The sequence below is a fragment of the Nelumbo lutea genome, chromosome 4 (genome assembly GCF_056320005.1).
Source record: "Nelumbo lutea isolate HS-2025 chromosome 4, American lotus-T2T, whole genome shotgun sequence".
Lineage (NCBI taxonomy): Eukaryota > Viridiplantae > Streptophyta > Magnoliopsida > Proteales > Nelumbonaceae > Nelumbo > Nelumbo lutea.
Genome location: NC_142687.1, coordinates 45,589,450 through 45,617,310, shown reverse-complemented (window position 1 = coordinate 45,617,310; position 27,861 = coordinate 45,589,450). Strand labels below are relative to the sequence as shown.

The window sequence follows — 27,861 nt, the reverse complement described above, 5'->3', positions numbered from 1 at the left end:
TAGCAATTTTGGGATGTAGAACAATGAATTGGCAATATTTATCAAAAAAAAAAAAATAACAACGAATTGGCCATTGAAATATCTAGAGTTCCCCTAGGTGGTAATCATAGAGCATTTGCTTTTGGGGATGGGTAGTATAGAGATTTTTGAGAAGGTTGTCTATGGAAAGATTTACATATCATTTGGAGGTAGAATCACCTTAGTAAAATCCACTATTACAAATTTGCTTATCTACTAATTATCCTTTTTAGAGCCCTCATAAAGATAATTCGATGATTAGAGAGGATCATAAAAGGGAGTTTTTTGTCAGAGCCTGGGAAAATTCAATGTACTCTACGGATAGAGGAATACAGAGAGTTGAACATAGTAAAATAAGAAATTGAAAGATTTCGTTGAAATTGTTCGTTTGGAAATTTCCCGAAAAGCTAATCATAGGTTCTTCTCTCCATCGGAACAATAGGGCCGTTATGCTCATTACTAAACTTGTTGAAGAGATGAAATAGAACCAAGGTATATCTTTTTGATCAGAGGTTGAATCGATCATCAGAAGAAGAATTAGGCCAAAAATTAGGATACATTATGGGAAAATGAATGGAAGAGGGATGGGGGGCTAGAGCTAGGGAGTCTAGATCACTTACCAACAAAATAAGTTCCTACACCCTACCAACATGATCTGACACCACATATCTTATACACATGATGGGTCCCAGTCTCATAGTGAGATGTTAGTGTCAGATCTTGTTGGTAGGGTGTTGCAACGTGTTTTGTTGGTAGGAGATCCCAATTCAAAGCTAGGGAGGTTAAAGAATAGGAATATAACCCTCCTAGGGAAATGGCTATGGGGGTTTCAGAGTCAATCTTTTTGGCATGTTATAAAAAGACAATATGGAATTCAACAAAATGGGTGTGATTCCGGTTCAGCTAGGAGGGTGCCTTACTAGTCCCCCTTGGAAAGCCATTGCAACAATTTCCTTGAATTTTCTTGACCTTGTTAGATTCATTTGGTTATCTTGGGTTTTTGGCCTTACAAGGAACCTTTTGGTGGGGTGGGGTGGGGTGGGGGGAGAAAGCTATTTTAGTTCATTGATCACCCCAACCAAGTATTATCCCTTTTAGATGGTCAAGACAAGATAATGATGTGTCTGGCCCTTGGGATATTGTTTATGCAATTCCTTTTTTTAACACCCTAAACAAGGTTTGAAATGCTGCCATTGGTGGAAATATCCATCATCCAAATGTAGGAAGCATATAAAAATGCTGTAGGAAATATTGTAAAAATTATACACATGGTTGAAACATTATAGGCACACCTTTTTATTATCTTGTTCAAAACCATTAAACATGTAGTGAAATAAAGATGTAATGGGCAATATTGTAATTACACTGATTTTGTATTAAGGAAGTAATAAGGGGTTGCCAGTTATTGTCTAACACTTTTTCTCAAAAAAAAAATTGTCTAGCACTTATTTTTTCAAAACTCTCCTCTTCTTTCATAGTTTAGATTACAAGTTTGTATTAGAGCATGGAAAATCATTGAGAACGCAAAAGGTTGAAGTTGTTAGGAATTGAGTCATTATTCATGTATGTGATGTCAGCAGTCATATGGGTAGGGTTTATAGGCCAAGAAGAACCCTAGATTCTGGTAGATTGGGATTTTAGAAGAATCTTGGTGTGGATTTGGCTCACATGCAAAACTTATTTAATTTTTTCTTCAGATCTGAGTTGTTCAATTAAGAGCTTGATTGGGTGATTTTTTCTTGGAATATACGATAGTTCTTGGTGTGCCTTGGAGTTGGAGAGTAATTAGAAGTGGTTTGGAATTTTTTTGATGCTGCTAGAATATTTCGGAATTTCTTTCTGAGGTATATTTGCCAACAAACTTGGGTTTCTCTTAGTTATGGTGCATGGAAATGTTGCTATTCTTCATGGATGACTTGATAGTGACCCTGAGGTCCGAAGCAAGTTGGGGTGCTTGCAAGGAAGATAGTTAAACCAAGAGGAGATGGTCTTGAAGTAGATAAACTGGGGTGGTTGCTTAACAACATGTAACCACAGATTAGCCAACATCTTTTGTTTTTGGTGATTTCTGTATAAACCTGGAATTGCATTCCCCATAAATACTCTTGAAGCAAAATGTTGCAAAGAAATACCGGCTATTGATTGATCCGTCTTTCCTACTACCATCGTCTAGCTTGATGGAGTAATTTTCAAGAATGTTCTCAATTTATGAAGATCTATGTAGGAAGTAGAGGCATGTTGGGGTGCATTACAAGGAAGATTGAGAAGAATTTGCAAAAGTTCTTATGGGGAGTTAAAGGGATTGAGAAGAAATTCCACTTAGTTAAGTGGGATAAGTCTGCAAGGAAATGAAAGATGGGGGACTGGGTATAAGAAGATCGTAGATTTTCAATAAAGCTCTTTCAGTAAAATGGTTGTGGAGATTTGGGTTGGACAGGGAGGCGCTTTGGAGAAGGGTGATGGCTTACAAATATGAGGTTATTGGATTTTGGTGGGATTCCGGAGAAGTTAAGACATTTTATGGAGTATTGGAAAGTTGTGTGGTCTTTGCCCTCGTCTGTATAGGTTAGGTATGAAAAATAACTCCATTACAGAGAATTTTGAGATCAATCAAGGTAGAGCAGTATGGTGTCCAAAATTTAGGAGATCTCTCTTTGATTGGAAAATTCAAGAGTGTGGATCTTCTGGCAAAACTATAGTCAGCTGAACCTCGGGTAGGAAGGAAAGATTCAGGACAGTGGAAAGATTCAGGAATGCTTAGTCAGTTGTCTCAATTTATCAAAAGGCATCTGGGGAAACCCCAAGGGTGAAAGATTTTGCTTGGCTAGTGGCGTTGGATAGCATTTTGAGATTAAATCATCTTCAAAATAAAGGTTTTCACTTAGCTAGCAGATGCTATCTTTGTGAGAATGCAGAGGAGAATGTCTATCATTTTCCTGTTGAGTGCCTTTTTTCCAAGTTCATTTGGGGCTGCTTCTTTACACTTTAGGCTCTTCAAGGCTGGTTGGTGGTCTTCCAATTCTGTGAAGGAGATCTTCTCCAAATGGCCAAAGGTAAAAGGAAATTTCAAGGCAAAGATCACCTGGAGTTGCATTCCTTTTGCAACTTGTTGGGAACTATGGAAAGAAAGAAGTAGAAGAATATTTAATGAGAAGTTTCAAACAAGGGAGAATATCACACTTCTATGTGGCAAAATAATTATGGACTGGGTTCTTCATTCTCCCAGAGTTTGAAGGAATCACAAAAGAAGACCTTGGTTCTGGATTTTGGAACATTCTGGAGTTGGCTTAATAGTTTCCTTTTTGTTTGGTTTATGTTTTTTCTCTTTTTTTCTCAGTGTATCCGTTTTGTTTGCTCCACTCTCCTTTATATCTTTGTTTTCTAGTGATATCTCATCACTATCAGATGTACTTTTTTATTAATAAATTTTCTTTTTTATTTACCACCAAAAAAGAACAAGGAAGATTGTTAAACCAAGAAGAGATGGTCTAGAAGTAGATAAACTGGATGATTGCTGCGACCACAGATTAGCTGACCTCTTTTGTTTTTGAGATTGCTTTACAAATCTGGAATTGCATTCCCAATACATACTCTTTGATGCAAAATGAGAAACACCAGCTGAAATGAGTTATAACCGCCTTTGGACAAGGGGAGTTGAGTATTCCAGCTTACTTTGTCACTATTCAAGGGATGTAGGAGGGGTTGGGTCACCTTGAGTTTTGGGTTTTGAGTTTGATCATTGAGATGCCATAATGTATAAGAAGCAATGGTTGGAATTGAGTTTTGGGTTCTTTGCTGGGTTCAAACCTGAGTTTGATATCATCAAGATGCAAGTTTTGAGCAGAGGTGATATCCAATTGAGGTGTATTCTCTTGTTAAGAGTGAAGCTTCTAGGAAGGTTGTTATGAGGACTGGAGATCTGGATGCCTCTGTTACTATGGCTTCTAGTAAGGTTGGAAGTTAGAAGGCTACCCTAACAGATGATTACAAAGACCATTTGTTTTATGATTATTGGATAGAAGTCAAGGCGTACAAGGGACATGTTTTTAGCTTCATGAGTTTCCTCTTATATTTCAGAGGGGAAAACAATAGAAAGGAAATGTAAATGTTACTTTTGTTGCAGCTGCAATTGCTTTATTAGATATTTTATTATATTAATGTTATTTTTGACAATGTTGAGATTAATATTGTTAGTGAATAGGATTTAATATTGTTAGTGAATAGAATTGTTATTTTTTTTCAATTAATATGCATGCTGAATGGTGGTTTATTTTTGTCTGGAGATTTTACAACCTTGCCTGGATGTCATGGTAATTGGCAATTTTCATTCTGTCCTGTTAAGCATAAAAATGATTTCTTTCTGTCCTGTTAAGCATATCATTTTGTGCAATTTTCATTGCCTGGACGTCATGGTAATTGGCATTTCTTTGCAGGAGCTGTGGTCATTGTTAGAATTTATGATGCCTGATATTTTTGCAACTGGTGATGTGGACCTGAAAAAGTTATTAAATGCAGAAGATACAGATCTGATTGCCCGTGTAAAGTCCATTTTGGGACCATTTATTTTGAGGCGCTTAAAATCTGATGTGATGCAACAACTTGTTCCGAAGATACAACGTGTATGTCTAGCAGTTATTTTCCTTGTCATGTTTCACCATGGAAAGTCAGGTTTCTCAACAAATATAAATGTCACATGATATCTTAATATGAGACTGCACATGATTTTTTCTTTCCTTTTTTATTTAATATCTTCTAGAAGATCTAAGAAAAAAGTTACTTCAGGTTGAGTATGTATCAATGGAAAAGCAACAGGATGATGCATACAAAGAAGCCATTGAAGAGTATCGTGCAGCCTCTCGAGCTCGTATTGGGAAGCTTTCAGAAGTTGCTTCAAATAGCATTGTTGGAGTTCTTCCACGTCGCCAGATTTCTAACTATTTTGTTCAGCTCCGCAAGGTGTATAAATCATTTTATTTATTAATTTGTTTGTCTATTTAGTCCCTCTGGATCTGATGCCTTAAATATTATGCTTATGTCAGATTGCAAATCATCCTTTACTGGTGAGACGTATTTACAGTGATGAAGATGTTTGCCGTTTTGCTAAAGTTTTGTATCCAAAAGGCATATTTGGATTTGAATGTACATTGGACAAAGTAATATGCGAGCTTAAGAGTTACAATGATTTTTCTATTCATCGGGTAATTGTTACTTTGAACATTGCCTTTGCCTTTTAATTTTGTTTTCTCCCTTCCTGCTGTAATTCTACTGGTGATTATTTTATTTTTTTTTTTTTCTGGGTGGTGCTTCTGTATGCTGGATTTCTAATTCAGATCATTACTCGATATGGTTGCATATGAATGCGAATTTGTCATTTATCAGCCTTTTTTATTTTTCTTCCCCATGTTCTATTTGACAGTTGATATTGTGGAGTTACATTCAAAACTGGAAATTCATATCTCTGCTGATATCTTTACATCATGGTTGTCAAAGTATTAAAGCAATTCTGGTTCTGGGTGATACAGGAATGCTTAGTCATCTAGGCTCGGACCTAGGTGCCACCTAAGCAATAATAAAAAACCTGAAATTTTTATGTCATTTTCCTAGTAAGAGTAAGACTAAGCATGTATCTGAACTAAGTATCAATAATTCACCTTAATAATAGTGCGTTACGCCTGAGAAATTATACTAAATTATGAAACCATAAGGCAATTCCAATATAATTCCAAAGGATTTAACACAAGGCATCCATTATTGAACAGATGAGGAAATAATGCAAGAAGTAACATAAGCAATGCTGAATACTTCCGTAGGTGAAATATTGTAAAAGGGTAATTTTGTCTAATCAGCAATTTCATGAACAGGCTTATTCTTGTTAGACCTATGCAGTTCATGCAACAAAATCCAGATTTCAGCCTAACTCTGAGCTAATCAGCTAATGAGAGTGGACAGATAAAGCTAATCGTGCTTTTCTTTGAGAAGAACAATAGGAATATCAAGATTAGGAACATGAGTAGAAACATCAACATCAAGAGAACAGGAACTATCAGTTAACAAAGCAGGATTGCAGAGAAGGGGAGGAATTACCTACATCAAGGAAAATACAGTCTATCAAGATTAGGAACATGAGTAGAAACATCAACATCAAGAGAACAGGAACTATCAGTTAACAAAGCAGGATTGCAGAGAAGGGGAGGAATTACATACATCAAGGAAAATACAGTGGGTGGGGAGATCAGCAAATGCATTGGTTGATAGTTTCGAGAAGCAAGGGGCAAATAGGGAAAAAGTGTATTGGGCTCTGTTTTAACTTGATACTTAGTCACTTAGTACTTTATTAGAGTCGGCTGTACATGGGTAGTACAGTCCTTTTATGTTTAGTTATATATGTACTGCTCTGCTGATGTGGCTCTCACTTAAGTGAGGGCACAGTGGTAATCCTTGTATATCTTGGAAGAGTATAAATAAAAGAAGGGCCGACTAGAGGTTTTAAGATTTTCTCTCTAGTTCGGCTGTGACTTTTCTCCTTCTTTTTCTTCTCTTTCTCCTTCTCCTTCTCTCTCTCTTTTCCTTCTCTTTCTTCTGATCTGAACATATACGAATATCTAATCTGAGTTTTATCATGGTATCAGAGCCACGATAATCAGTTCAGATCAGTTGTCTCCTTTTCTCTCTGTTCTGCACATTCCTCTCTAGGGTTTTGTAGAATTCTCATTTATATTTAGAGAGTTTTCCAGAAAGGAAGAAAATGACTGGTCATTTTCTCCTTTTGGGGGTTTCCATGCCTCCAATGAGTGCAGTCGTTGTGGTTTTGTGTGGTTGGTAGAAAACCCTCTACTCGCAATTCGAAGAGGGCTGGTTTTGCGATGGTGACAGTGCAGACTTGGTACCCTCTACTCGATATGTACATGATCTTTGAACTAAGTTGTGGTATGTAGCAAGTTTCTTTTATATGTTGCAGAACTGAAAATATTATTTGTGAGGTGTGTTGTGAGGGTTTCTAGTGCTGACAGTAAACAGCAAGAGTAGCGCTGTTGCTAAAAGTGGTTTACAGTTGTAAATATTATTGCTGAAACAGTGGTGAATAGTTGTGAGCGTTGCTGCTGAAACCTGGTGCTAGGAACCCTAGTGGTGTTCAGTCATTTGTGTGGAGTGTGGTGATTTATTAGGGCATTAGAGTAACAATTTAGTGGTACAACCTCCCATTGTTTTTTTGTGCAGTCATGGGAGACAGCAGTGAATACAAATCAAGTGTGATGGTGCCTTCTCATTATCTGAATGTGTAGATGACCTCTATAAAACTGAATGGTGAGAATTATGTCCCTTGAGCTGAGTTTGTTGAAGTTTTCCTGAAAGCCAAAAAGAAAGTGAAACATGTGAGGGAAGATAAACCCTCAATTGATTCTCCTGGATATGATGAATGGGAGTAGGAGGATGCTCAAATTATGACTTGACTATGGAACAACATGGAGTCCAAAATTAGTGTGAACTTCATGTTTTTAGATACAACCAAGGAAGTCTGGGATCATGCAAGGAAACTATATTCTGGACAAGATAACACTACTAGGGTTTACCAATTGTACCAAGAGTATTTCAATCTGCAACAAGGGAATCAGAGTCTTGAGGACTATTATGTTAGTATGGGAAATTTACGAAATGAGTTGAATTTTATCGTCCTCTTACACCTGATGTCAAAATTCAGCAACAACAGAGAGAGTAGTTCGATGTGACCAGATTTTTAGTAGGGCTGAAATCTGAGTATGAACCCATAAGGACACATATATTAGGTGGATTCGCTCTTCCCTCTCTTGAGGAAGTGTTTGCTCGTCTTCGGAGAATTTCAGTTGGACCCATAGAGACTTCCATTATGTTAGATAGGTCTGCATTTGCAGTTACGAGAGGGGGAGGTCGTGGTGGTAGAGGAGGTCAGCGTGGTCGTGGTAGTGGTGGTGGATCCATGTATGGTCGTGGTGGTGGTGGAATGTATAATCGTGGTGGTGGTCGTTTTGGAGGACGAGACCTAGGGGGAGCCCGTGGTAGTGGACGTGGTAATACTCAGAGAAGGTGTACTCATTGTGGTATGGAGGGACATACTATCAACTTTTGCTACGATCTCCATGGCCTACCTTCAACCTGGGCAAATCATGCAGCTGTAAATGGTGGTAGCTCAAGACAAGAATCTCAAGTCACTGATTAGATCCTCACTACATCTACAGATACTTCCAGAAAGGAGATGGTGAGTGTTTCACGGGATGAGTATGAGCGGTTCATTCAGGGTACATCTCAACAGAACACAACTACCCTTGCACACACATGTACAACTTGTCTGGCATCTACATTTTCCCGTTGAATTATAGATTCTGGAGCTTCCGATTATATGACTGGAACTCCAGGTGTGTTTTTATCCATTTCTCCGTCATCCACTTTCCATTCTGTTACTGTTGCCAATGGCTCTACATCAGCCATATGTGGTGTTGGTAATGTTGACACCGACTCATTATCCCTCTCCTCAGTTTTATTTGTTCCCAAGTTTCTTTTTAACTTGATGTCTATTAGTAAATTGATTCAGTCTTTTAATTGCTCAATAACTTTTTACCCTTCCTCTTGTGTGTTTCAGGATCTCAAGACGGGGATGAAGATTGGTAGAGGGCATGAAGCTGGTGGACTGTATTATCTTGATGGAGGTGGTTCGGCAACAACTCTTCATTCATCTCTCTCTCTTTATCAGTGGCACTACAAACTTGGTCATCCGTCTCTTAGAGCTCTTCAGTTACTTGTTCTGTCGTTGCGTCGTCTTTCTAATTTAAATTGTGAGTCGTGTCAGTTTGGGAAACATCATCATGTCTCCTTTAGTCCTAGAGTTGATAGTCGTACATCGAGTCATTTTCTTTAGTCCATTCAGATATCTGGGGTCCAAACAGAGTAGTGTCTTATAATGGTTACAAGTACTTTGTAATTTTCGTTGATGATTATTCAAGGATGACATGGTTTTACCTTATGAAAGAAAAGAGTGAATTGTTTTCTATTTTCCAGAAATTTTATGCTGAAATTCGCAATCAATTTGGTGTACATATTAAAATTCTTTGTTCTGATAATGGCTGCGAGTATTTTTCCACACACTTTCAAGAATATTTGGAACATGGCATTATCCATCAAACCTCATGTACCTACACCCCTCAACAAAATGGGGTGGCTGAAAGAAAAAACCATCACCTTTTGGAAACTACTCGGTCCCTCTTACATCAGATGAATGTCCCCAAATACTTTTGTTGTAATGCTGTACTCACATCTTGCTTTCTTATTAACCACATGCCCATGTCTATCCTTGAAGGTTAGTCCCCTTTCTCTGTTCTGTTTCCCACGTTGTCTCCTTTCCCCCTTACTCTCAGAGTTTTTGGATGCGTGCGTTTCGTTCATAATCTTTGGCCTGGAATGGACAAGTTAGATGCTAGATCCACTAAGTGTGTCTTTCTTGGTTATTCCAATACTCAAAAAGGGTATAAGTGTTATAACTCTCGTTCTCGGCGTTTTTTTGTGTGTTCTGATGTTACATTTTTTGAGTCTGTTCCTTTCTTCACTAGGTTGGATACTCCTCTATTGCCATCACCCCCTCTTCCAGTTCCTGTTGAGGATCCCGTTCCTCTTGTTCCGGTCGTGACCTAGTCTTCGCCTCCAGTGCAACTACCTGAGAGAGGACCATCTATCCGACAAGTGTATACACATCATCAGGCATTAGCTCCTCCCCTAGTTTTGTCGCTGTCGATAGATCTGACAGTTGATCCCACCCCAACCCCAACTCCAAGTTCTGACCTTGATCTTCCTATTGCTTTGCGGAAAAGTAAACGCAGTTGCACTCTCCATCCCGTTTCCATTTGTTTTTGTATCTCATTTTTTGGCTTCCCATCGACAGTTTGTTTCTATGTTATCCCATGTCTCTATTGCCAAGGATGTCCAGGAAGCTCTCAATTCTCCAGGGTGGCGCCAAGCAATGGAAGAACTCTCGGCCCTGACTCGTACTCATACGTGGGACCTCACTACTCTTCCTCCTGGTAAGCATGTGGCCGACTGTAAGTGGGTGTGCACGGTTAAATACTTATCTGAAGGAAGTGTTGAACGGTTGAAAGCTCGGTTAGTTGCCAAAGGTTATTCACAACAATATGGTATTGATTACACAGACACCTCTCCAGTTGCCAAAATTGGGTCAGTTCGTGTTCTGATTTCTTTTGCTGCTATGTTTGATTGGCCCTTGTTTCAGCTTGACATCAAGAATGCCTTTTTACATGGTGATTTTCTTGAGGAGGTGTACATGGAGCAACCACTAGGGTTTGTTGCTTAGGGGGAGGGTGAGAAGGTCTGTAGACTTAAGAAGGCTATTTATGGACTTAAACAATCTCCCCGTGCATGGTTTGGGTGATTTAATGGTGAAGAAGTTTGGAATGAAACAATGTCAGGTTGACCATTCCGATGAATCAAATGCTGGAAAGATTCTCTTGGTGGTATATGTAGATGACATTGTTATCACAGGCAGTGACAAACTAGGAATTGACATGTTGAAGATTTACTTGCATGATCACTTCCAGACAAAGGATATTGGCAAATTAAGATACTTCCTAGGGATAGAGGTTGCAAGGTCCAAAAATGGTATTAATTTGTGCTAGAGGAAATATGTTCTTGATTTGCTAGAGGAAACAAGGTTGTTGGGTGCCAGACCAACTGAAACACCTATGGAACTGAATGCTAGATTGGGTAGTGATACAGGTGAGGAGTTTGAGAATTCGGGAAGGTATAGAAGGCTGGTGGGTAAGCTTAATTACCTAACCATCACTCGACCTGATATCTCATTTGCGGTTAGTGAGTCAATTTATGTAGAATCTGAGAATCTCACATTGGGAGGCAGTCTTAAGGATTGTGAGGTATTTGAAGGGTGCTCCAGGTCATTGTTTGTTGTATAAGAGTGGTGGAAGTCTTGAGATAGAGGGATACATGGGTGTTGATTGGGCTGGGTCCATATCTGATAGAAGGTCCACTATAGGGTATTGCACTTTTCTTGGTGGGAACTTAGTGACATGGAGAAGTAAGAAGCAGACAGTGGTAGCAAGAAGCAGTGTAGAGGTTGAATATAGGGCTATGGCTCACACAACAAGCAAACTGGTGTGGTTGAAGCATCTACTAGAGGAGATGGGATACTCGATTGACACTCCTATGAAGCTATACTGTGATAACCAAGCTGCAGTTCATATCTCCTCTACTCCAGTGTTTCACGAAAGGACGAAGCACATAGAAGTGGATTGCCACTTTGTACGTGAGAAGGTGCTTAGTGGAGTGATAAGTACAGCATATGTGAACACATGAAATCAATGGGCAGATCTGTTTACCAAATGGTTGAATCGGGGAAGAGTGGACTACATATGTAACAAGCTGGGACTATATGACATATACTCACCAGCTTGAGGGGGAGTGTTAGAGTCGGCTGTACAAGGGTAGTACAGTCCTTTTATGTTTAGTTATATATGTACTGCTCTACTGATGTGGCTCTCACTTAAGTAAGGGCACAATGGTAATCCTTGTATATCTTAGAAGAGTATAAATAAAAGAAGGGCCGACTAGAGGTTTTGAGATTTTCTCTCTAGTTTGGCTGTGAATTTCCTCCTTTTTCTTCTCTTTCTCCTTCTCCTTCTCTCTCTTTTTCTTCTCTTTCTTCTGATCTGAACATATACAAACATCTAATCTGAGTTTTATTATACTTTGTTGCGAGAGGCCGCAGCTTGCGCCCCTCCAAGGGATGTTTCTATCTGTTTGAATCTCAGAATTGATAACAGTTTCTTATAAAAAACTTTGAAGTGGTTGTTCATTCTGGTGCTAAGCTTGTTTCTTTCTCTAGGTGTAAACCTGTAGTCTCTTGTCAGTCTCACCTTTGTCCTTAGAACTATTAGGCACATGGTTTAAAATATCCCTAATTTCCCTATATTTCCATTTCCATGGGTACCGACATGTTATCTTACTGGAATCAACATTTCCCTAGTGAACACTGCCAGCATTTTGTGGAGTACAGGAGATAGTTTACACGACATATTTCCATTTCCACTTCCATGGGTAGTTTACCAGCACTTTGTCAAGTACTATGTGGAGTCTAAGAAATAGTATTACAACATAAGTTGGTGATAATATTGTAGATATGTTTCTTTTTTTGGTATTTGGCCCCCCCCCCCACCCCCCCACCCCCAAATTGGTGGTTGCGGGAATCGATTCCGCAACAATGCTGGAGTGAGTTAACCAGCCAACATACCAACGAGCCACCCCTCAGTTGGTCTATTGTAGATAATGTGAAGTAACAATGTTATTGTCCACCTAACTTACATGATTACCACTTTAAGCTAGCTCGATATTCATTTAAAACATGTAAGTTAAATATTAGTTTTTAGTTTGTGTAAATAGATGGCCATTAAAAATCTGTTCATGGTTCAGACCTCAGACACTTCTTCATTAGAGTCTAGAATGAATAATAAAGGCCACTGCTGAGATTCCTAATTGTTGGATTGCTACAGCACAGCCAACCTCTTGACCCATCCTTCAACCACACTTGCCTTCGTGCCATCAAACCTGCCACCAAGAACTTTATCAGAAAAGCCTACTCCCAAAATTTCTCTCTCCTAGCCATCCCATCCATGAAAAAGAAACTTCACCTAAATGAAAAGTAAAATGGTGAACCCAGAAATTTCTCCATTTCCCCAAGGGGATGAGCAAAACTATCCTGGAATAAATATTCCCAAATGTCCCTCAATATGTTCCCAATATTTTAAAAAGTTTTAATATATTAACAAAATTTTCAATTTATTATGTTGATATGTTCAAATATTGAGAAAAGTTTCCTAGTTTTTCCAAACAGTGGGAACATTTGTGAGACAGAAAATGCTCAAACCATGTTTTGGCATAATGTTAAGAAAAAGGTGTTTCTCTTATTAATTGTAGGCCTCTAAATCAACACATTTAATTATTTTTTTAGAATGTAAACTCTCTTACAAACTCTTTGTAATAATTATACAATATTATGTATCATAGTAATAATTAATATAGCATCACAATTGATTGAGATTATCTCGAAGAGCTACAAAATTGAGTTAGAGACTAGGATAAGACTTGTATATGGTTTTTAAGGATGTTCACCTTGGATGACAATAATTGTATATTAAAATTGATGCCTATTTAAGATTCCTAATCTGTCTTCATTTATGGTACATGGTGTGTTGTTATTTTTCCTTTATTTTAACATTTCCTGAAGTTTTATAAAGAAGCTCAATAATCTTTTCTAATATTTTAATATTTTCCTAGCTTCCTCAGTTTTACCCAAAACTTTGAACCATGCTAAAAAAGAGGGAAGACTTTTATATCTCCATGTACACATGTTGTAGGTGCACTTTGTTCCAAAGTTGAAAAGAAAAATTCCTGGAAGCACAAAATTAACAAGTTGAAAAAAAACACTGTATGTATGCCTTTGAATACAACTTTAAGTAATGAAAAATATATTTATCTAGAAGTTCAATTTCTGTTGACACCTATGTCAACAATTGACTGGCATGTTACAAATGTTTAGGGTGAAGTTTCATCTATGTATAAATTTCTCATTCCTTCTCCACTATTGTATGCAGCTATTACATTGGCACGGTGGCACTGATGTAAAGGGTGTTCTTCCGGATGAACATGTTTTACTTTCAGCAAAATGCCAGGTATGACCATTACAAGGATAATTCCTATTCTCTTTTTATCCATAATGGTGTTTTTTTGGGTTATATATATAATAAAGAATGATCTGTACAACAATCTTGTGGCAAGCACCTCAATATAAGGCCTTGCCTCCCACTAGGCTCCCCTCAAAATATCCTTTTTTGAGAAAACTATTCTATTCTACTTTACATGTCCCTACCTTGGGGAATCATTCCTCACTACAATTGATATCTATTGACTCCTTGTCTTGCTATTGCAGCTATCATAGTATTAGCATACCATGGATCCCAATTATACATTGCACCCAAAATTCCAGCCAGCTGTTCAACTCTCATTATGTTTCTATGCTTCCTAGGATATTTTAACCAACCCATTTAGTATGAGTTTCTCCTTCACTGCTAGTACTCTGAACTTTAGTGATCTAACTAATTTCATGCCTTGAAATACTGCCAATAATACTGCCCGAGTGGTCACCAACAACTATTGGTCATTAAAACTGTGCTACTATGTCTCTTCTGTGGTTCCTAAACACCCCCTGATTCTAAACTCTTTGGGGATTTCCAAACTACAACTATTAGAGTCCAGTTTGACGATTTTATAACTAAGCGAGACCAATAAGTTTAAGGGATCTTCTTATTAGGTGGATTCGAACAGAGCCGAGCCGAATATCTGGCTATTCAAGTTCAGCTTTCCAAAAAAAGCATGAGGCTCGAGCTAGAGTTCGATTCGAACTAGAGACTTGAGCTCAAATTCGGTTTGACTCAGAAGCTTGTACCTTCGAGCTTGGTTCGAAGCTCAGCTTAAATTGAGCTGAATCGAGCTTTTCATGAGCAAAGCTCGAATAGCTCGTGAAAAGTTCAATTTGTGTTCAACCCTACTTATCAAGGAAGAATTTTCCACAAACTGCTAGTCTCTTATGATGTCATTAGCGGATAGCGAAGAAAACACATCCATGAGTTTGAGTCACTGTACCACTCTAATGACTACATTCTTAGTTATTGCTTTTTTTCTTTGAATAATGTCTTTAAGAAATCATGGCGTTTCTTTCTTCCCAAATCATCATCAAAGCCTTGTCTGAATTACATTCTCAATTATGAGTGCTCAAATCGTTTCTTACTATGTAAATCCATGTCCCTGTTGGTCTGTCCCTAGCCCTTCTAGCCCCTTGAACTTGCAATAAACTACTTCTTATGGGTGTTGTAGGTGGTCTTCTATGCATCTAATACTTGTCGAGCGCAACCGGCAAGAAATAATATTTCTGAATTAATAAATCAAACGAAAACAGAAAAGGATAAGAGAGAGAAAACAAAGAGAAGTGGTAGAATGAGTTGTCGAGTAGGACTGTAATTAATCCTAGATATAATTCACAAAAAACAAGAAAAAATGTTTGAGAATAAGAGAGGAAGAAGGAGAGAAGAAGAGAAGTCAAAAGAATTGTGGGTGATCAGTTTGATTGTCACCCCACAACTATTTATATTGATAATTAAAAGATAGGGGGAAAAACCTGAATTGCCCCCTAGTGTTTACATCGGTGTTTTAAAAGGCGTGGGAGGCGTACGCCTGGAGGCGCGCCTCTAGGTGAGGTGCTCCCAAGACGCCCTGAGGAGTTATGCATCTTTATTTTTCTAATCATCCATGTTTTAATGTTAAAACATGAGATCCCCCCTTTCAACTAATGTTGTGCATTTTTATTCTTCTTAATTTAAAAGATTTTTATTAAAAATAAAGAAAAAATGAGGTCCCCCCTTCCTCATCTTCCTCCTCCTAACCCCCCTCCTCTTAAGGAGGCTTATGCCTCGTGTTTGGGAGGCTTACGCCTCTTGCGTTTTGAACTATGCCTCACGCCTCTAGGTAGTGGAATGCCTCGCGTCATGCCTCCGCGTTTTAAAACATTGGTGTACATAGAAGTAAAACAGCAGAAATCTTTCTTCTAAAGAAGAGAAGATGAAGAAGATGGCGGCAATAAGGGTTCAGAGGAAGAGAGTTTCGAACCTTAATCTCTCTTCTTACCCCCTAACACTATTTTATTAAGTTAAACTTTAATAATTTACAAAGAGGCCCTTAGTTGGGCAAGAAATTAAAAGAACATAATATTAGAAAGAATAGGCCCAGAAATAAGGCCCATTACAGTGAAGAACATAAAAAATAAGAAAGGATAAACAGCCTATGGGCCGAATGGCCCATATTCTCTACGCTCCCCCTCAAGCTGAGCATAGATGTCAATCATGCTAAGCTTGCCTGTATCATGCTGAAGTTTTGCCTTGGGAATGCCCTTGGTGAGAAAATCTGCTAACTGTCCTTCAGAGGTGATGAAAGGAAGATATACTTCACCCGAAGCCACTTTTTCTCGAATGAAGTGTCTATCAACTTCAATATGTTTAGTTCTGTCATGTTGTACTGGGTTGTGAGCAATGTTGATGGCGACTTGATTATCATAGTATAACATCATTGGCTTGTCATGCTCAATCCCCAGTTCCTCCATCAATGATTTTAACCACAATAGTTTAGAAACTCCATGTGCCATGGCTCTGTATTCTGCTTCTGCTGAAGATTGAGCAACAACAGATAGTTTCTTGCTTCTCCAAGAAACAATATTACCAGCCACCAAGCTGCAGTACTTAGAAGTAGATCTTTTGTCATCAATGTTTCCAGCCTAGTCAGCATCAATATAGGCTTCAAGTTTCATATGGCCATGCTTGGCAAACATAATTCTCTTTCTTGGGGAGCCCTTCAAATAACACAGGATTCGCTCTGCTGTTGCCATATGAGTATCCCGAGGAGCATGCATGAATTGGCTGATGCAACTGACAACATATGCAATGTCTGACCGAGTCATGCACTGATACATAAATTTTCCAAGAAGTCTCTGGAAGATTTCTTTGTCTTCTAACAATGTTCCTTCTGAAGCAAAGAGTTTATGACTCATATCAATAGGAGTAGCAATTGGTCTAGCACCCATCTTCTCTGTTTCAGAGAGCAAATCAAGAACACACTTCCTCTAGGAGATAAGAATCCCATCCTTGGATCTAGCAACTTCTATGCCAATGAGGTATCTCAATTCCCCTAGATCTTTGATCTCAAACTCTGTATGGAGGAAAGGCACGAAGAAGAATAGAAAAAAAGCTCATTGTCCGGATGAGGAAGACTTAAACCCCAGAACCCTGGATGGCATACGGTTTATAAGGTAGGTAGTAGTGAGAACAGCATCACCCCAAAACTTTGTAGGAACATGTGAGGCAAATAGAATACTTCTTGAAACTTCAACAATATGTTTATTTTTTCTTTTAGCAACTCCATTCTGTTATGGAGTCCTAACACAGGAGCTTTGATGAATAACCCCCAAGTCAGAGAGATAGCAGGACAAGTTCTTCTCAAAATATTCTTTTGCATTGTCAGATATGAAAATTTTAATCCTGGTATCAAATTGGGTCAGGACAAATTCATGGAATTGCCTCACAAGTTTGGGAACTTCATCACGAGATTTCATCATGAATATCCAAGTAAACTGAGAAAAGTCGTAGTGCACAATATTAAAAGGAGAAGAAGATCTTTTATTACTCAAGGGATAACTGTTTCTACAATGCTTTGACAGCTCACAAGACTCACAATGAAGACTGGACAAACTAATTCCCTTAAACAGTTCAAGGAATAAATGACTCAATGCAGAAAAAGAAATATGACCCAAACGAAAATGACATAACATAACTCGATTGATAGATTCTGTGGATATAGACTCAAAAGCGGCTTTTCTAGGTTGTTCAGGGCATTGTCTCGGAGTATCAAACATGTATATTTCATTCGCCTCATGGCCACTCTCAATCACCTTTCGAGATTCCAGATCCTGAAAAACACATTTGGAAGGGAAGAAGGTTACACAACAATTTAATGACTTAGTTAGGCTACTTACATATAACAAGTTTGTATTTAGTCTAGGTACATGAAGAGCAGAAGGTAGGAACAAGGAATCTGTAGCCTTGATGGTTCCCTTGCTGGAGATAGAGGCAAGAGAACCATCGGCTAGGGTAATTTTGTCACGTCTAGGAAGTAAATCATATGAAACAAACAAGGTAGAAAGGTTGGTCATATGATCAGAAGCCTCTGAATCAATAATCCAAGGAATCTTAAGATTACCTGAGGGTTGCATGATTGACAGAGGCCTATATACCTAAATGAGCAAATGCAGAAGAGGCTGGATTTTCTGAAGGGTTGGAAGAAGTCACACCCTTTAGGTGACTAATCATCCTCCCAAACTTCTCATATTCTGCTTTCATGGCTGCTAACTGCGCATAAGCTGTCATCTCTTCAGTATGATACTTGTCACTATCTGGACCAACAGCCGCATTAGCACTCCTTGCCCTTTTATTATCATGCTTCTTCTAATACCTAAGAGGTAGAATCTCAGGATGTAATTTCCAACACTTGTCTTTATTGTGTTTTGGCCTTTTACAGTACTCACAGACAATCTCTTTCTTCCCTAAGCCACTAGAAGTCCCTGCAACCCCTTTGGGTTTCACTCTCATATTAGCAAAGTGATCATTTAGACCAGCCCCTTGAACCTGGACAATCCTTATGCTCTTTTCACTACTTACCAAGGCATATGCTTGTGACAGTGAGACACTATCCTTGGATAAAATATTCTGTTTTGTAATATCATACTCTGGGTTTAGTCCGATTAAGAACTCAAACACCTTGTTTCTCTTAACCAGTTTTTTGTAGGTCTCTGCATCATTAGTGGTGTCCCAGGTTACAGCTTCTATCAGATCTATTTCTTGCCACAAAGACTTCAGTGTTGAGAAGTATACAGCTAAAGGTTTCTCCCTCTGTCTTAAATTCTTCACATCACTTCTCAACTTGTAAGCTCTATCCATATTTAATTTTTGGTAATAGGTTTTAGCAACACTATTCCAGATTTCCTTTGCTGAATTCATCCACGAATAGTGCTGGCTAATCTGTGGCTGCATTGAGTTCACAAGCCACCCAATAACAGTATAATTTTCTTGCATTCACTTCTTATAAGATGGATCATTTTTTGAGGGAGTCTTCTTGCTCTCGGAGATAAAACCCCACTTTCCTCTACTACAGATATGAATGTTTACCGATTGTGACCATGCCAGATAATTAGTTCCATCCAGCTTGATTGTGGTCACAGTCAGTAAAGAGTCAACGGAGGCTCTCGGAACCTGCCCGGATTCAGCAACATTATTGTTTTCAATCTTTGAGTAGTTCATCTCTTTAACCACTTCAAAAAGATTTCAACCAATTTCAAAAAGGACACCGAATGAAGATGGAACAAGGACTGTGTTAAGCCTACCTCAATGCAGCAGAACCACAAATCTGAGTCACCCAAAAGCTATGAGAAACAGAAACAGAAGCTGCACCTTGTAGACTACACGGTACACCAACCAACTTGGTTCGGTCTTCAAGAAAGAAAATCAGAAAAACTCCTTTTTTAAATAGAAATTCCAGGTACTGTCCAATCAGCATCCAAAGGAAGCAAAAGAACTTCAAAGACTTTTTCACAAACACAAGGTGGGCAGTAGAGGAGACCACACTGTTCAAAGATTAATACAACCCAGAAAATAGTCTGTACAGGTGCCCTAAACAGTCCAAAAGAAAAGGCCAACCAGCAGTACTGATTCTAGAGATATTTCAGCCACTTGAAAGTCCAATCAATATGAAAACAACCCAAAAATTTCTAGGCAAAAGCAGTCCAAAAGAACAGCCAAATAGCAGTACTGATTTCAGAGAAACTTTGGATACTTTAACAGTCCAGAAAAATATAAAGAAAACAACCCATAAATGATTGGGCACCACTCTCAATCTCTGATTTAAGCTCTAAATCAGGAACCAAGCTGTTTCTCCAATTCTTCCTGGTCACCAGACAACTCTCCAAGAGATTTGAATCTTGGGCACCTTCTTCAATCTCTAATGACCTCCAAGAACCAGGCGACTCAAGCTGAAGCTTCCAGCCCTAGAACAACTCTCGTGTAGTTGGCTGGACAACACGTACATGAGAGCCCAAGCCAAGTTTAGGCCTGCTTTGATACCAAGAAGGAAAACAAAAGAAATCCTTCTTCTAAGGAAGAGAAGATGAAGAAGAAGATGGCGGCAATAAGGGTTTAGAGGAAGAGAGTTTCGAACTTTGATCTCTCCTCTTACCCCCTAACACTATTTTATTAAGTTAAACTTTAATAATTTACAAAGAGGCCCTTAGTTGGGCAAAAAATTAAAAGAACATAACATAGAAAGAATAGGCCCAGAAATAAGGCCCGTTACAGTAAAGAACATAAAAAATAAGAAATGATAAATAGCCTATGGGCCATTCGGCCCATCTTCTCTACATACATAAAAAGGAAGTAAGAAATAACTACCAATTGAAAATAACTGTTGACTGAAACTAAACATAAATAAACAAACATAAACAAGGTGGGGACCACATTAATGATTAATGATCTCTACACTCCCCCTCAAGTTGGGAATAGATGTTTGTCATTCCCAACTTGCATAGGCCTGCCTCTAGCTTTGTCTTTGGAGCTGCCTTAGTGAAGAGATCTGCAAGTTGCATGTTAGAGGTGATATCGGAAGGCACACTTCTTGTGAAGCAACTCTCTTTGATAAATTGTCGGTTCACTTCAATATGCTTAGTTCCGTCATGCTATACCGAATTATGGGCTATGTTAATAGCAACTTGATTATCACATTACAACATTAGGGGCTTCTCATAAGTGATACCCAACTTCTCAAATAGGGATTTCAACCATAATACTTCAGCAACACCATTTTCCATTGACCTATATTTAGCTTCAGCATTGGAACGAGCAACAACATTTTGTTTCTTACTCTTCCAAGAAACAAAATTACCTCCTACAAAGGCACAATACCCAGAGGTAGACCTCCTATCATCAATAGATCCAACCCAATCAACACCTATTGTAAAATTCTATTTTCATGTGACCATTATCTTTGAATAGTATAAATTTGTCTGAACATCTCTTCAAATATGCCAGTATCCTCTCAACTACAAGTAGGTGAGTAGTTCTAGGAGAATGCATATACCGGATAGTAACATTGACTACATAACTGATGTCTGGTCGTGTGAGACAAAGATAGAGAAGTTTTCCAACTAACCGTTGGAACATAACTTTATCCTCAAGAGGCTCTCCACCTTTTGCACTAATCTTGTGATTTTGTTCAATAGGTGTGTCAGTAGGTTTAACACCTAACTTCCTTGTTTCTTCCAACAAATCAAGAACATACTTTCATTGGGAAACAAAAATCCCATGCTTAGACTGTGCTACCTCAATACCCAAGAAATACCATAGCTCTGCCAGGTCTTTGACTTCAAATTCTTGGTGAAGGAGCTACTTAAGGGAGTCAATCTCATGGGTATCACTCCCTTTCACCACAATATCATCCACATATACAACTAGCAGTGTTAAAGAGGTATCCACTTTCTTAACAAAGAGAGTGTGATTTGACTGGGCCTACACATAGCCAAAATTTTCAAGAGCTTGTCTGAATCTATCAAACTAGGCTTTGGGAGACTGTTTCAGTCCATATAAAGCCTTATTTAGTTGGCAAACTTTCTTTCCTGTGTTTGCACTATAAAATTCAGGAGGCAACTGCATGTACACTTCTTCTTGCAAGTCACCATTGAGGAAGGCATTTTTAACTTCCATCTGAAACAGGGGCCACGAGTAATTAGCTGCAAGAGATAATAAAACCTTGATAGTGTTCATCTTTGCTACTGGTGCAAAAGTCTCCAAGTAGTCTATGCCGTATGTTTGAGTAAATCCCTTTGCAACCAATCTGGCCTTATATCTTTCAATGAAACCATCAACATTATGCTTCACTGTAAAAACCCATCTGCACCCAACCAGTTTCTTCCCTTTAGGTTGATCAACTAGCTCCCATGTATTGTCCTTTAGAAGGGCATTCATTTCTACTTTCATTACATCTTTCCACTCAGGGACTGACAAGGTTTCTTGCACCGTTCTGGGAATGGGAATAACAACAATTGATGCCAAAAAGGACTTGTAAGATGGAGACAAATGGTCATAAGACAAGAACTAGGAAATGCAGTTAGTTGTAGATGAGGTACAATGGCGTTTCCCCTTACGGACTGCAATGGGAAGGTCAATGTCATCCAATGGAAGGTATCTCATCTATAATGGAGGATGAAGGAACTGTGGTACATTGATTTGGATCCGTAGAAGGAATTAGGGTTGGCTTGGACTGCTGATGACCGAAATCAACCTGCCTCACCGTTTGTGATAAACTCTCAAATCCTAAAACCTTTGACAACCCTCCTCACTACTCTCTCCCTGAGAAGAAACCTTAGGATAATAGGGTACATCCCCAAAGAAAGTGACATCCATAGAGACAAACCTCCTCCCAAAAGTAGGATCAACTTTGGAACGATGAGGTCTAAGGGTCTGAACAACACAAGTACATCCAAAGGTCTTAAGGGGAATAGTGAACAACTCTTCATCAAGATATAAGAGGGTGAATGGAACTTTCATGTCTAGAACCCGTGAAGGAACTTGGTTGATGAGATATACAGTTGTATGAATGGCATCTCCCCAGAATCGTATAGGTACATTGGAGTTAAACATAATGCTTCTAGTCACCTCCAATATGTGTCTATTCTTCCTCTTAGCAACCCCATTTTGCTGAGGAGTATGAGGACATGTACTCTGATGGATATTCCCATGGTCAAGGAAATATGAGGCTAAGGGTTTAGCAAAATACTCTTTTGCATTATTGGATCTGAAAATTTTGATTTTGACCCCAAACTGGGTTAAAACCAATTGTTGAAAGATCCGGGTTAAGGTAAGAACCTCATCTCGAGAACACATAAGGTAAACCCATGAAAAACGAGTATAGTCATCAACAAACAAGAAGAAATATCTGTACCCCCCATAGTAGTGATATGATAAGGTCCCCAAACATCAGTATGCACAATTTTAAAAGGAATACTACTTTTATTACACAAGGAATAGGTTGTTCTACAATGCTTTGCAAGATCGCAACTTTCACATTTCAAATTAGACATTTGGACTAGCTCAAACAAACTAGGAAATAATCTTTTCAAAGACCTAAAAGATAAGTGACTAAACCGGTTATGCCAAAGCATAACTTGACCCATAGACTGAGAAACAAAAGATCTCCCAACTTCATTGCCTTCCCCATGTGAGTTCCTTTCAAGCAGGTTGATTCTATTCGTCTCACGGCTAATCCCGATTACCTTCATTGTCTCCAAATTCTGAAAAACACATCGATTAGGAAAAAAAGTCGCTGAACAATTTTGGGTTTTAGTAATGCTACTGATAGAAAACAAGTTAATACTAAGTTTAGGAACATGTAAAACTGAAGACAAAGAAATGGCATCAGACAATTTTATGTCTCCCTTGCCAGAAATGGGAACAAGAGAACCATCAACAGTAAACACTTTGTCTCTGCCAGAGGATAAGTGATAGGTAGTAAATAGTGAAGACAAGCCAATCATATGATCAGATGACCTGAGTCTATTACCCAACAAGGTTCAGTGTTACCTGGGGCCGAGTCCCGTGTACCTGAATGAGCAAATGCTGAAGTGGGAGTAGCAGTCCGGACAGCAGCTAATGTGTCTTGCAATGTAGCTCTTGTGCTCGATGAGGGTGCTCCATCAGTAGTAACAACCACATTAGCATTTCCCCTTTTGTTTATGATCTTTGCTGGAACTAGATGTGAATGTAACTTCCAATATGTTTCTTTAGTATGCTTTGGTTTCTTGCAATGTTCACATACTAGCTCCCTCTTATCTTCCTTCTTCATATCCCTTTCCTTATCACCCCCAAACTTTGGTTTGACTGCTGCCAAGGCTGATTCAAAAGGTTGATGCTGCGGCATAACTTTTCTCCTACTTTCTTCATTGTGCACTAAAGAGTAGGCTTGTGATAAGGTCACACTTTCTCTCGTGAAAAGTTGTCTCAATATCATATTCAGAATTCAGACCAGCTAGGAATTCAAACACCCTATTAGTTTCAACCTGCTTCCTGTAAGTTTGTGCATCCTTCTAACTTTCTTACTCAATTGTCTCTAGGTGATCAATTTCATACCACAAGGAATTACCCCTATTGTTTACATAAACAAAAAAGTAAGAAATAACTACCAACTGAAAATAACCGTCGACTGAAACCAAACATAAATAAACAAACATACACAAGGTGGGGACCACATTAATGATCTCTACAGAATGAAAGGAAAGCAAAAAGATTGTATTGCCACCTCCTATCTGAATATTTATATTAAAAGATTATATTGTCCAATGACCACAATACCCCTGCCACCAATATAAAATATATTAAAAGATTCTTCAATTGCAATGCAAGCATATTGGGTCTACTCCAAGTAATTGACACCATCTAGTTTGACAAAGTAATATGAAAATTAGAGTTGTTTGTGCTGATAAAAAAAAAAAAAAAAACAGAGTTATCTGCATAGTTGTCAAGGTGATGCCTAGGCAATAAGGCATCCTTGGAGGCTCGCCTTGCCTAATCGCCAAGCAGTTTTCTATAGTGTGTTAGACCAAACTTTTATATTCTTAATTTTTTGAGGTTATAATTTTAAAATAGACATTTTTAAACTAAAGTATTCATTTTGTGTGTTTATATACTATTTTTTTATTGTTTTCTTGTTTGTTATAGTTTAATCAATACAAACATTGCTAAATGCTGTATTGAACCCTGAAAGACTTCAAAACCTGAACCAATAAGGAAGAACTTAAAATGTTGTCTGACCAACACATTTTCTTCTTTTTCTTTACTAATTTTGTGTCTATACTATGTACCAATTTTCTTTCTTCTTTTCCCATAATAGAATAGGAGTTTGGCCCTTATATTTTTTGAAATTTCTTTTCTTCTTCTTTTTTTTTTTCTCATGAATATGTTGATTTTCTATACTTTAACATGAAGTTTATACTTTTCTTATGAAAATTATGGATAATTATTAAGGAAATATGATTATGGAACCTATGGAACTATCCTAGGATACATATTTTTACTTGAAAAAATCCATCGCCTAGGCGACACCTAGGTGCCCGACTAGGCGACAAGGTGCCCCTTGTCACCTAGCCTCGCCTTGGCACCTTGAAAACTATGTTTATCTGTCACTTCCTAAATCAATCCTGGACTCTCTCTTGTCTTGAGATCACCTCCAAGTGCCTCCATCATTCACAGAAAAAAATTCAACTAATTCTAACACCCAATCATTCTCCCCAGTGGCTGCAAAACTGCTTGTAAGAGAAGCTGATCTCTATATTGGGAAGATACAAAGCTATCTATGCCTGATCGCCTAGTTAAAACAAACCCAAAGCAAGAAACCTGAAATCGAATCAATGCCCAACCCTAGAGAAACTGGAGAACATCCAGCTGCAATCTTTAGGGTTCCCAAGAAAGCTCTTCATGACTGAGGTTAGCTAATAATGCACCCCCTCGTACTATTCAGTACTCACCCTCTAGCGATTCATAGGATTCTTGCTTACTTGAAGGGTTGCACTGGGAAAAGCATTTTGTATTATAAACATAATCAAATGAAGGCGGAGGTCTTTACAAATGCAAATTGGGCAGGACCATTGGATGATAGGAGATCTACTTGTGTATTTTGAACCTTTTTGGAGGTAAGCTTGTCTCTGGGAGTACCAAGAAACATTCAATTGTTGTTCATTCCAGTGCTGGGGTAGAGTATAGGGCCATCACACATTGTCTTTCAGAAGTTCCATGGTTGTACTTACTACTTGGAGTTGGAGTAACATGGAGTATGCCTTTATACTTTATTGCCACAGTTAGGCAGTCATTAATATTATGCATGATATAGTATAACATGATTACATTGAACACAATGAGGTGAATTGCTAGTTTTTTCTTGAGTGGGTGCTATTAGGTTATGTGTGTCTTATATGAAGAAAAATCAACAGTTAGGAGATGTTTTCAGCAAATGAGTTCCACATTTGAAGCTATGATTAGACACTCCATGTCTTATACTTTTTTATCATTCATTACTTATTGATATATATCATACCTGATTACCCAGATACTTGTACATGCCTAGGCGGCTAATATTATACCTGACACTGCATTAGATACTTCCAGATGTATTCTATAGCATAACACTTTTAAAATATGTAAAGTAGTATGCTATGAAATTATACCACAAAAATATGTGTACATTTAAGAAATTCAATTAAATTTGAGTAGACAAAAGTCTAGAGAAGCGATATTTTACTTAAAAAGCTAGATATAGATGCATAATATAAACATATTACATGGGATACCAGTACATGTATCTGTATCTAGAATTTTAGGAAATAGAGTCGTATCCCTATTACTCATTTCCATTTCTCTGTCTCTATCCATCTCCACATCTGTATCTCAGCATCATAGATTGATATGACTACTGGTCTTATACTGCATGACCAGTGTGTTTTGACCTTATGGTTGGTATATATGTAGTGGCAAGGTTCAAAATTTCGTTTTGTATCGGCCCGTATCGGCTGATACGTGTCATATCTGTGGGTCACTGATATGCAAAATGTAAGGAGTTTTGGGGTACGACCTGTTTCAGGGGGTAACCAGGCCTTTAACTGACCCCCTGAACATATTTTGAAAAAAAAAAAACTAAAAAAATTATAAAGGAGTGTTGACAAACTCTGATACACCCAATTTGGCGTATTGGACTGTATTGAAACTTTGAACCTTCTGTTTTGGAGGCTGATGCATCACATTTTTTGGCTTTATATTTGATACTGTTAAGGTTCAGCCTGCCCTGAAATCTGTTTTGTTTGTTAGTTGTAAAGTAAACAGCAAGAAGGAAGAAAAGAAAGAAGAAGAAGGAAGAAAGAGGAAGGAGAAGAGAAAAGGTCTGGTTCGAAAATTAGGAAAAGTCAACCTAGGTACAAGGACAAGAGTGCCCTTATTTAAGTAAGAGGCACTCGAACAAACATAATAGTACACATCAGCACTCAATAGGTACAAGGACCGAAATACCCCTTCACTAACACTCTCCCTCAAGCTGGTGAGTATATATCATATAATTCCAGCTTGTTACATATGTAGTCCACTCTCCCCCGACTCAAACCTTTTGTAAACAAGTCTGCCCACTGATTTCCTGTATTAACATATGCAGTTTCTATCACTCCATTTGGCACCTTCTCTCTCACAAAATGACAGCCAACTTCGATGTGCTTGGTTCTTTCATGAAACATTGGATTGGAAGAGATATGAACCGTTGTCTGATTGTCACAATAGAGCTTCATTGGGGTACTGATGTCATATCCTATCTCCTATAGAAGATTCCTTAGCCACACTAATTCACAAGCAGTATGTGCCATGGCCCTATATTTAGCTTCTGCACTGCTTCTTACCACAACTGTTTGCTTCTTACTTTTCCACGTTACCAGGTTACCCCCCAGGAAGGTACAATAGCCTATGGTAGACCGTCTATCAGACATGGAACCTGCCCAATCGGCATCGGTGTATCCTTCTACTTTCAGCTTTCCACCACTTTTGTACAGTAACCCACGGCCAGGGGCTCCTTTCAAGTACCTCACAATCCTTAGCACTGCATTCCAATGTGGGACCAAAGGTTTCTGCATGAACTGACTCACCACACTAACCGCAAACGAGATATCTGGCTGAGTAATGGTTAGGTAGTTTAGTTTTCCTACAAGACGTCGGTATCTGCCAGGGTCTTCAAATACTTCACCTATATCACTGCTCAACCTCGTATTTATTTCCATAGGTGTCTCAGTCGGTTTAGTACCCAACAAGCCTGTTTCTTCCAGTAAATCAAGCACATATTTTCTCTGACACAAACTGATGCCGTGCTTAGATCTTGCTACTTCTATGCTCAAAAAGTATTCCAATTTGCCTAGGTCCTTTGTCTGAAAGTGTTCCTGTAGGAATGCCTCCAATCTGTCAATGCCCATTTTATCATTCCCAGTCACAACGATATCATCTACATACACCACCAGTAGTATTTTTCCTACCGGAGAGTCATGACTGAAGATAGAATGATCAACTTGACATTGTTTCATACCAAACTTCTTGATCACATCACTGAACCTACCAAACCATGCTCGAGGGG

The 27,861-nt window shown here is 38.5% G+C and overlaps 1 protein-coding gene across 2 annotated transcripts in view; it reads left to right on the top strand.

Annotated features, from left to right (window-relative positions):
- ETL1 (SNF2 domain-containing protein / helicase domain-containing protein) overlaps nucleotides 1-27,861 on the top strand; it is a 47,535-nt gene that overhangs the window by 11,551 nt on the left and 8,123 nt on the right. The window contains exons 6-9 of one of the 2 annotated variants that reach the window (XM_088986625.1): nucleotides 4,452-4,637; nucleotides 4,801-4,974; nucleotides 5,058-5,216; nucleotides 13,662-13,739. In XM_088986625.1, coding sequence (XP_088842751.1) covers nucleotides 4,452-4,637; nucleotides 4,801-4,974; nucleotides 5,058-5,216; nucleotides 13,662-13,739 — 597 coding nt within the window. Of the gene's footprint in view, nucleotides 1-4,451; nucleotides 4,638-4,800; nucleotides 4,975-5,057; nucleotides 5,217-8,632; nucleotides 9,046-13,661; nucleotides 13,740-27,861 lie in introns of those variants that run through there. The other variant, XM_088986626.1, reaches the window with a different exon arrangement.